We start from the raw sequence: 12,027 nt of genomic DNA, 5'->3' as shown, positions 1-12,027 counted from the left end.
CTATTACTACTTCTAATACTATTACTATATTTAATACTATTACTACTAGTGTCGATACTATTACTACATCTAATACTATTACTACTAGTCTCTGGGTACTATTACTACTTCTAATACTATTACTACATTTAATACTATTACTACTAGTGCCTGGATACTATTACTACATCTAATACTATTACTAATTGTCTCTGGGTACTATTACTACTTCTAATACTATTACTACATTTAATACTATTACGACTAGTGTCTGGATACTATTACTACATCTAATACTATTACTACTAGTATCTGGATACTATTACTACTTCTAATACTATTACTACATCTAATACTATTACTACTAGTCTCTGGTACTATTACTATATTTAATACTATTACTACTAGTGTCTGTATACTATTACTACATCTAATACTATTACTACTAGTCTCTGGATACTATTACTACATCTAATACTATTACTACTAGTCTCTGGATACTATTACTACATCTAATACTATTACTACTAGTGTCTGGATACTATTACTACATCTAATACTATTACTACTAGTCTCTGGGTACTATTACTACATCTAATACTACTAGTCTCTGGGTACTATTACTACATCTAATACTATTACTACTAGTCTTTGGATACTATTACTACCACTATTACTACTAGCCTCTGGATACTATTACTACATCTAATATCATTACTTCTAGTGTCTGGATGCTTTTACTACGTCTAATACTATTACTACTTGTCTCTGGGTACTATTGCTACATCTAATATCATTACTACTAGTGTCTGGGTACTATTACTACATCTAATACTATTACTACTAGTCTCTGGGTACTATTACTACATCTAATACTATTACTACTAGTCTCTGGGTACTATTACTACATCTAATACTATTACTACTAGTCTCTGGGTACTATTACTACATCTAATATCATTACTACTAGTCTCTGGGTACTATTACTACATCTAATACTATTACTACTAGTGTCTGGATACTATTACTACCACTATTACTACTAGTCTCTGGGTACTATTACTACATCTAATACTATTAGCCTCTGGGTACTATTACTACATCTAATATCATTACTACTAGTCTCTGTGTACTATTACTACATCTAATATCATTACTACTAGTGTCTGGGTACTATTACTACATCTAATACTATTACTACTAGTGTCTGGGTACTATTACTACATCTAATACTATTACTACTAGCCTCTGGATACTATTACTACATCTAATATCATTACTACTAGTCTCTGGGTACTATTACTACATCTAATATCATTACTACTAGTATCTGGGTACTATTACTACATCTAATATCATTACTACTAGTGTCTGGGTACTATTGCTACATCTAATACTATTACTACTAGCCTCTGGATACTATTACTACATCTAATATCATTACTACTAGCCTCTGGGTGCTATTACTACGTCTAATATCATTACTACTAGTGTCTGGGTACTATTACTACATCTAATATCATTACTACTAGTCTCTGTGTACTATTACTACATCTAATATCATTACTACTAGTGTCTGGGTACTATTACTACATCTAATACTATTACTACTAGTCTCTGGGTACTATTACTACATCTAATACTATTACTACTAGTGTCTGGGTACTATTACTACATCTAATACTATTACTACTAGCGTCTGGGTACTATTACTACATCTAATAATATTACTACTAGTCTCTGGGTACTATTACTACATCTAATACTATTACTACTAGTCTCTGGGTACTATTACTACATCTAATATCATTACTACTAGTGTCTGGGTACTATTACTACATCTAATACTATTACTACTAGCCTCTGGATACTATTACTACATCTAATACTATTACTACTAGTCTCTGGGTAATATTACTACTAGTGTCTGGATACTATTACTACATCTAATACTATTACTACTAGCCTCTGGATACTATTACTACATCTAATATCGTTACTACTAGTGTCTGGATACTATTACTACATCTAATATCATTACTACTAGTCTCTGGGTACTATTACTACATCTAATACTATTACTACTAGTCTCTGGGTACTATTACTACCACTATTACTACTAGCCTCTGGGTACTATTACTACCACTATTACTACTAGCCTCTGGGTACTATTACTACCACTATTACTACTAGTGTCTGGGTACTATTACTACATCTAATACTATTACTACTAGTCTCTGGGTACTATTACTACCACTATTACTACTAGCCTCTGGGTACTATTACTACCACTATTACTACTAGTCTCTGGATACTATTACTACATCTAATAATACTAGCCTCTGGGTACTAATACTACATCTAATATCATTACTACTAGTCTCTGGGTACTATTACTACATCTAATACTATTACTACTAGCCTCTGGGTACTATTACTACATCTAATACTATTACTACTAGCCTCTGGGTACTATTACTACATCTAATATCATTACTACTAGTCTCTGGGTACTATTATTACATATAATACTATTACTACTTGTCTCTGGGTACTATTACTACATCTAATACTATTACTACTAGTGTCTGGATACTATTACTACATCTAATACTATTACTACTAGTGTCTGGATGCTATTACTACCACTATTACTACTAGTCTCTGGGTACTATTACTACATCTAATACTATTACTACTAGTGTCTGGATACTATTACTACATCTAATACTATTACTACTAGTGTCTGGATACTATTACTACATCTAATACTATTACTACTAGTCTCTGGGTAGTATTACTACATCTAATACTATTACTACTAGTCTCTGGATACTATTACTACCACTATTACTACTAGTCTCTGGGTACTATTACTACATCTAATATCATTACTACTAGTGTCTGGATACTATTACTACATCTAATACTATTACTACTAGTCTCTGAATACTAAATAATGTATTTATCTGTTAGCATTGTTACAATCACTGCATACTGCTATTACCACTACCTTCTATCTGTTATCCTTTTATCATTAGTGTGGTTGGAGTGGTCCAGTGCTTTAACCTGCTTGACTACACTACAAGATGAAGTTAGCCAAACCACTGCTGTTATCTGTAACTCAAGCTATAAACTCCATAACCAAAACCATGCAATAAAACCATGATGCACCAAAAAACTACGGTGATCAACAAGTGTGGTTTCCTGTACCAGATGGTGTTCTGTGTGTTTCTATCCCCTGTACCACCTGACCCCGTTCTCTCTCCTCCCTCTAGCATCACTCAGCAATAAGTGTGGTTTCCTGTACCAGATGGGGTTCTGTGTGTTTCTAACCCCTGACCCTGTTCTCTCTCCTCCCTCTAGCATCACTCAGCAACAAGTGTGCTTTCCTGTACCAGATGGGGTTCTGTGTGTTTCTAACCCCTGACCCTGTTCTCTCTCCTCCCTCTAGCATCACGGCTGTGCTCAGTAACAAGTGTGGTTTCCAGCTGCAGTACCAGATGGTGTTCTGTATGTGGCTGCTGGCCTTCAGCTCTCAGCTCTGTGAGCAGCTACGTCGTTACAACGTGGTGCCGGCCCTGTCTGATATCCTGCAGGAGTCTATCAAGGAGAAGGTCACGCGCATCATACTGGCTGCCTTCAGGGTACGTACTGTTAGTTAGTTACGGTCGGTAGGTAGGTAGGTAGGTAGGTAGGTGGTTACACTAGCTAGTTGTGTAGTTATCCCTGTCTGACATCCTGCAGGACTCTGTCAGATAATGAATTCACCATCCACTGTCCATGGCCCCAACACACACAGTCTTGTACAGTTAACCACACAATTTAGTCCCATTCCAGTATCAGCACCCTGTTGGTGGCCCCAGTATCAGCGCCCTGTTGGTGGCCCCAGTATCAGCGCCCTGTTGGTGGCCCCAGTATCAGCGCCCTGTTGGTGGCCCCAGTATCAGCGCCCTGTTGGTGGCCCCAGTATCAGCGCCCTGTTGGTGGCCCCAGTATCAGCGCCCTGTTGGTGGCCCCAGTATCAGCGCCCTGTTGGTGGCCCCAGTATCAGCGCCCTGTTGGTGGCCCCAGTATCAGCGCCCTGTTGGTGGCCCCAGCATCAGCGCCCTGTTGGTGGCCCCAGCACCAGCGCCCTGTTGGTGGCCCCAGCACCAGCGCCCTGTTGGTGGCCCCAGCACCAGCGCCCTGTTGGTGGCCCCAGCACCAGCACCCTGTTGGTGGCCCCAGCATCAGCACCCTGTTGGTGGCCCCAGTATCAGCACCCTGTTGGTGGCCCCAGTATCAGCACCCTGTATTCCCTGGCCATGATAATTATTATTATTATTATTATTATTATTATAGAACCTGTTGGAGAACTCAGTGGAGAGGGAGACCCATCAGGAGTATGCCCTGGCCATGATATTTATTATTATTATTATTATTATTATTATAAGTAAGAGTCAAATATACATTGCCTTTTGTATTTCAATCAATTACAATTTTTGATTGTTGGCTGCTAGGGACTTCTCATACTTTGATTCACTTTTCTCTGTCTGCAGTGACCTAATTGTCCTGCACGGATGTGATCAACTGACTATGACAGAGGCTTGAATACTGCACTTGCACCAAAGATTTTTTATAACTTAACCAAGATAGACCACAGGTTGTTGTTTCCAATGGGACAAATGAGTCATGGTTGGCAGAGCCAAGCACTCGCTAGCAATATCCCATTGGCGCGTTCTAGTATGGATCTACATATTTCCGTTAGCGAACGCCTACTGTGAAGTGCGCGTTTACAATAACTCAATTTGCGTTTGTGCTCCTAAACAGCTTGCTTTAAAAAAACATGTAAAAAACTATTTTGCAAAGGGTAAAGTCTATAATACATAGTCCACTCTGTTTATAACAGATTATAGTTTTTTGAAACAGAACTTTATTGAGATCAAATGTTTAATTGATGAGAATTTGCAGAATGTTGGCCAAAATCCACTGCCTGCCAGTGGGCTTCCTCTCACTATCATATTTGGCAGTGAGTAGAACCGCCTGAGTAGAACCGCCAACTGGATGCTTCACGTTTATACATCCTGTGAAATATGTCTCATTGTACTGTCTGTGCTAGCACCACCATGTTTGTATTCTTCAATGTTGCTAGAATTACCTAATGTATGCTACAGGAAGGCAACAGGCCTCGGCCTAACTATCCCTTTTTGATTGGATCCATTTGGGCAGTGTGCGAATTACGCAATGACATCCGGGGGGGGGTCTCTATTTATGAATTTAATAATAGACGTCATTTAAATAAAAAATATTACCTTTTTAAAGTGGCATGAACACAGCCAGTCATGATATTTTCATCTGATTGTCAAATAAATCACTTCAAAAAGTAGGCTACCTGTGCGTGTTCGTCCACTCCAACATTCCATCATCCAAACTGCTTGTATAGCCAGCCTACTCACGCCATTTGAAGAATAGAAATAGACATCTCTTACAAAACACCAAAAAGTATGCCCAATGACATTCAGCCATTGATTAGGCCTACATTAATTGATGTCTTGCAGACAAATTGATGTCTTTTGTAGCCTGGAAAGTCCATAATTCATGAGTTAATGCTTAGTCTTCACATATCGTGACATAAAACACTACCTTTCTTCCCTTACATTTATCACAGTGTTATGTCATTATTAAGCTTTTAACAATTTACTTGAACTTTGAAATAAACATACTTAAACCCTGTACGAATCATGGATCTTGGAGATCCGGGAAAATGCACTATGTAACAGTGTAACTATGCCTGCGTAATAGAGGTCGACCGGTTAATCGGAATGGCCGATTTAATTAGGGGCGATTTCAAGTTTCCATAACAATCCGTAATCTGCATTTTTGGACACCGATTATGTCCGATTGCATTGCACTCCATGAGGAGACTGCGTGGCAGGCTGACTACCTGTTATGCGAGTGTTGCAAGGAGCCATGGTAAGGTGCTAGCTAGCATTAAACTTATCATATAAAAACAATGAATCTTAACATAATCGCTAGTTAACTACACATGGTTGATGATATTACTAGTTTATCTAGCTTGTCCTGCGTTGTATATAATCGATGCGGTGCCTGTTAATTTGTCCTTGAATCACAGCCTACTTCACCAAACGGGTGATTTAACAAGCTGTCGTTGCACCAATGTACCTAACCATAAACATCAATGCCTTTCTTAAAATCAATACACAAGTATATCTTTTTAAACCTGCATATTTAGTTAATATTGCCTGCTAACATTAATTTCTTTTAACTAGGGAAATTGTGTCACTTTTCTTGCGTTCTGTGCAAGCAGAGTCAGGGTATATGCAGCAGTTTGGGCCGCCTGGCTCGTTGCGAACTATGTGAAGACCATTTCTTCCTAACAAAGACCGTAATTAATTTGCCAGAATTGTACATAATTATGACATAATGTTGAAGGTTGTGTAATGTAACAGCAATATTTAGACTCATGGATGCCACCCGTTAGATAAAATACGTAATGGTTCTGTATTTCACTGAAAGAATAAACGTTTTGTTTCCGGATTTGACCATATTAATGACCTAAGGCTCGTATTTCTGTGTGTTTTTATAATTAAGTCTATGATTTGATAGAGCAGTCTGACTGAGCGGTGGTAGGCAGCAGCAGGCTCATAAGCATTCATTCAAACAGCACTTTCGTGCATTTGCCAGCAGCTCTTCGCTGTGCTTCAAGCATTGCGCTGTTTATGACTTCAAGCCTATCAACTCCCGAGATTAGGCTGGCAATACTAAAGTACCTATTAGAACATCCAATAGTCAAAGGTATATGAAATACAAGTGGTATAGAGAGAAATAGTCCTATAATAACTACAACCTAAAACTTCTTACCTGGTAATATTGAAGACTCATAGTTAAAAGGAACCACCAGCTTTCATATGTTCTCATGTTCTGAGCAAGGAACTTAAACATCAGCTTTTTTACATGGCACATATTGCACTTTTACTTTCTTCTCCAACACTGTTTTTTCATTATTTAAACCAAATTCAACATGTTTCATTATTTATTTGATACTAAATTGATTTTATTGATGTATTATATTAAGTTAAAATGTGTTCATTCAGTATTGTTGTAATTGTGTGTGTGTGTGTATGTATGTATATATATATATATATATATATATATATATATATATATATATATATATATATATATATCTTTTCCCCAAAAATTTTTCAATCGTCCGATTGATCGGTATCGGCTTTTTTTGGTCCTCCAATAATCGGTATAGGCGCTGAAAAATCAGAATCGGTCGACCTCTACTGCGTAACATTTCATTATGTTTCAGCGTGAAAAGTTCTCAAGGGCACACAAATCCAAAATAATGTAGGCCTATGCCATTGCAAAATCGAATGCTTCTAACTGAATTTTAACCTCATCTGAGAGTCACGTTATAGGCCTACTGTCCTTAACGTATACTTGTTGGATGGATTGGCTGTGCATTAGTGTCTAATGGTAGGCTAGCTGTCTAGTGTCCCGTGTGGCTCAGTTGGTAGAGCATGGTGTTTGCAACGCCAGGGTTGTGGGCCATTACGGGGGGAAAAATGATTTACAATTTTTTTATGAAATGTATGCATTCACTACTGTAAGTCGCTCTGGATAAGAGCGTCTGCTAAATGACTAAAATGTAATGTAAATGTAATTATAGAACCTGTTGGAGAAGTCAGTGGAGTGGGAGACCCATCAGGAGTATGCCCTGGCCATGATAATTATTATTATTATTATTATTATTATTATTATAGAACCTGTTGGAGAAGTCAGTGGAGTGGGAGACCCTCAGTATGTCTATTATTATTATTATAGAACCTGTTGGAGAAGTCAGTGGAGAGGGAGACCCATCAGGAGTATGCCCTGGCCATGATACAGTGCAAGGTTCTGAAGCAGCTGGAGAATCTGGACCAGCAGAAGTATGATGACGAGGACATCACTGAAGACCTGAAGTTCCTGCTGGAGAGTCTAGGGGAGAGCGTTCAGGACCTCAGGTTTGTGACCTCTAACCCAGTTAACACCCTGACAGACTGATACGGTCAACATCGCTCTATATTAAGGGTGTGTTCGGAAATTCAATCTGGAGTGCCGGAGTGCTCTGGGCGTTCGTAAATTTGTAAAATAGGGTTGATTCGAGCGTTCTGACCTCACAACGGCAGTCAAGCACCCAAGCTAACTGGCTAACGTTGGCTAGCTTGCTAGCTACTTCCAGACACAAATGAGAGAACACCTCACTGTGATCATTTTACTCGCCCCAGCAGAGCTGGTTATCCAGAGCGTTGGTGACTGTAACTGTGCTGCTGTCAACAATTTCATTACACTTTTTTGCCAATGCTAACTGACACCAACAGGTGTTGAACGTTCGTAAATTCGTCAGTTATTCTGCGCTCTGGCACACTCAGACGAGAGTGCTCTGAAATCGGAGTAGATAGCCAGAGTAAATTTATGCACTAAGACTCTGTCAGACTGTGACAGTCCTTCAACAAAGTACTGCTGCTAATTTGTTTACTTCACTTGTTTTATAAGCTTGTTCCCCTCTCTCTGTCTCCCCCTCTCTCTGTCTCCCCCTCTCTCTCTCTGTCTGTCTGTCTGCCTTTGTCTGTATCTCTCTCCCTCCCTCCCTCCCTCTCTCTGTCTCTGTCTCTCTGTCTCTCTCTCTCTCTCTGTCTCTCTCTCTTTGTCTCTCTCTCTTTGTCTCCCTCCTTCTGTCTCTCTCCCTGTCTCCCTCCCTCTCTCTCTGTCTCTCTCTCCCTCTCAGTTCGTTTGATGAATACAGTTCGGAGCTGAAGTCCGGTCGCCTGGAGTGGAGCCCGGTCCACAAGTCAGAGAAGTTCTGGCGTGAGAATGCCGTCCGCCTCAACGAGAAGAACTACGAACTCCTCAAGTAAGACACCTAGTGTTCACTAGGTTTGGGCGGGATACAAATGTTCATATCATCATACCAGCCTTCTCTCACCCCGGGATTTTTTATATTACCAGCTTAGTACACAAGGCGGCGCCAAAAAAGCCCACTTGGGCGTTTATTACCGGAATGCTAACAAAATTAGCACAAGTAATAACGAATTTCCATGGAGGCTGCTAGCTAAATATGCTAATAAGCGCAAACGAAAATAAACTAATTGCAAAGACAGGCTATTCAGCTCATAAAGTTATACATAGGTAATGTTATTTTTGGTGAATTTGGAAATTTTCAAACAAATGTGAACGAGAGACATTGTGCAAATGAACAACGTTTGACAGCAGCATGTCTACACACTGTGTCTTTGTGGAGTCGCTACGGCAACGGGCCTGCCTGCTCTGCAGGAAGAGGGGGGAGGAGCTGAAAGGCTGAGAACAAATTCAAGGAAATGAAGATAGCAGTGGCAGCTGTACAGATAACTGATCCAAAGGGCTTTGACTTCTCAAACACGGCAGAAAGCTAACACAATATGATGCCCCATCACCTTCTAAGCAGCAAGTTAAAATTAGGGGTTGTGTTAACGCAGAACTACACATACTTTGCACCCCTACAGATTTGTGTGGTGCATGATGGCCCTGATTAGTGGATATGTTGTTTTAAGGTATTTTAGATGGATTTCTAACAACCATATAGGCTAAAAAGTTACACATGTCAAAATGGAGGGCCCCTCAGGGTTGTGTACTTAGTCCCCTCCTGTACTCCCTGTTAACCCAAGACTGCGTGGCCAAACACCACTCCAACACCATCATTAAGTTTGCTGATGACACAACCGTGGTAGGCCTGATCACCGACAACGATGAGACAGCCTATAGGGAGGAGGTCAGAGAACTGGCAGTGTGGTGCCAGGACAACAACCTCTCCCTCAAGACAAAGGAGGTGATCGTGGAGTACAGGAAAAGGCGGGCCGAACAGGCCTGCATTAACATCAAAGGGCTGTAGTGGAGCAGGCTGAGAGTTTCAAGTTCCTTGGTGTCCACATCACCAACAAACTATCAAGGTCCAAACATACCAAGACAGTTGTGAAGAGGGCATGACAAAACCTTTTCACCCTCAGGAGACTGACCAAATTTGGCATAGGTCCACAGATCCTCAAAAAGTTCTACAGCTGCACCATCGAGAGCATCCTGACCGGTTGCATCACTGCCTGGTATGGCAACTGCTCGGCAGTTTCCCATTAGTTCATGCAGCTACTCTTCCTGGGTTCCAGCAAAATTAAGGCAGTTTATACAATTTTAAAAACATTACAATACATTCAGACTGTGTGCCCTTAGGCCCCTACTCCACCACTACCACATATATACAGTACAAAATCTGTGTGTGTGTGTGTGTGTGTGTGTGTGTGTGTGTGTGTGTGTGTGTGTGTGTGTGTGTGTGTGTGTGTGTGTGTGTGTGTGTGTGTGTGTGTGTGTGTGTGTGTTTGTGCGCCTAAGTTTGTGTTGCTTCACAGTCCCCGCTGTTCCATAAGGTGTTTTTTTAATCTGTTTTTAAATCTGATTCTACTGCTGCATCAGGTACTTGATGTGGAATAGAGTTCCATTTAGTCATGGCTCTATGTAGTACTGTGTGCCTCCCATAGTCTGTTATGGACTTAGGGACTGTGAAGAGACCTCTGGTGGCATGTCTTGTGGGGTATGCATGGGTGTCCGAGCTGTGTGCCAGTAGTTTTGACAGACAGATTGGTGCATTCAACATGTCAATACCTCTCATAAATACAAGCAGTGATGAAGTCAATCTCTCCTCTACATTCAGCCAGGAGAGATTGACATGCATATTATTAATATTAGCTCTCTGTGTACATCCAAAGGCCAGCCGTGCTGCCCTGTTCTGAACCAATTGTAATTTTACTAAGTCCTTTTTTGTGGCACCTGTCCACACGACTGAACAGTAGTCAAGCTGTGACAAAACTAGGACCTGTAGGACCTGCCTTGTTGATAGTGTTGTTAAGAAGGCAGAAACTAGGGCTTGTAGGACCTGCCTTGTTGATAGTGTTGTTAAGAAGGTAGAAACTAGGGCATGTAGGACCTGCCTTGTTGATAGTGCTGTTAAGAAGGTAGAAACTAGGGCCTGTAGGACCTGCCTTGTTGATAGTGTTGTTTAGAAGGTAGAAACTTGGGCCTGTAGGACCTGCCTTGTTGATAGTGTTGTTAAGAAGGCAGAGCAGTGCTTTATTATGGACAGACTTCTCCCGATCCTAGCTACTGTTGTATCAATATGTTTTCACCATGACAGTTTACAATCCAGGGTAACTCCAGGACGTTTAGTCACCTCAAATTGCTCAATTTCCACATGATTTATTACAAGATTTAGTTGAGGTTTAGGGTTTAGTGAATGATTTGTCCCAAATACAATGCTTTTAGTTTTTGAAATATTTAGGACTAACTTATTCCTTGCCACCCACTCCGAAACTAACTGCAGCTCTTTCTTAAGTGTTGCAGTCATTTCAGTCGCTGTAGTAGCTGACATGTATAGCATTGAGTCATCCACATACATAGAAACTCTGGCAATTCATTAGTAAAGATTGAAAAAAGTAATGGGCCTAGACAGCTACCCTGGGGAATTCCTGTTTCGACCTGGATTATGTTGGAGAGGCTTCCATTAACCTCTATGGGCTAGGTGGGACGCTTGTCACCAAAACCCAGAAGACAGCTAAATGCAGCACTCACCTTTGATGATCTTCATCAGATGACAACCCTAGGACATTATGTTATACAATACATGCATGTTTTGTTCAATCAAGTTCATATTTATATCAAAAACCAGCTTTTTACATTAGCATGTGACGTTCAGAACTAGCATACCCCCCGCAAACTTCCGGGGAATTCGCTAACATTTTACTAAATTACTCACGATAAACGTTCACAAAAAGCATAACAATTATTTTAAGAATTATAGATACAGACCTCCTCTATGCACTCGATATGTCCAATTTTAAAATAGCTTTTTGGTGAAAGCACATTTTGCAATATTCTAAGTACATAGCCCAGGCATCACGGGCTCGCTATTTAGACACCCGGCAAGTTTAGCACTCACCATAATCATATTTACTATTATAAAAGTTTGATTACCTT

At 40.1% G+C, this 12,027-nt stretch overlaps 1 protein-coding gene across 6 annotated transcripts in view; it reads left to right on the top strand.

Moving 5' to 3' along the window:
* vath (Vacuolar proton pump subunit H) overlaps positions 1–12,027 on the top strand; it is a 98,097-nt gene that overhangs the window by 59,624 nt on the left and 26,446 nt on the right. For all 6 annotated transcript variants that reach the window (NM_001140003.1, XM_045693604.1, XM_045693601.1 and 3 more), the window contains 3 exon segments: positions 3,434–3,626; positions 7,816–7,994; positions 8,759–8,884. In NM_001140003.1, the coding sequence (NP_001133475.1) occupies positions 3,434–3,626; positions 7,816–7,994; positions 8,759–8,884 (498 nt within the window).

The sequence above is a fragment of the Salmo salar genome, chromosome ssa14, assembly GCF_905237065.1.
Source record: "Salmo salar chromosome ssa14, Ssal_v3.1, whole genome shotgun sequence".
NCBI lineage: Eukaryota > Metazoa > Chordata > Actinopteri > Salmoniformes > Salmonidae > Salmo > Salmo salar.
The sequence above is the reverse complement of the archived record's forward strand: the minus strand, read 5'-3'. Positions and strand labels throughout refer to the sequence as shown.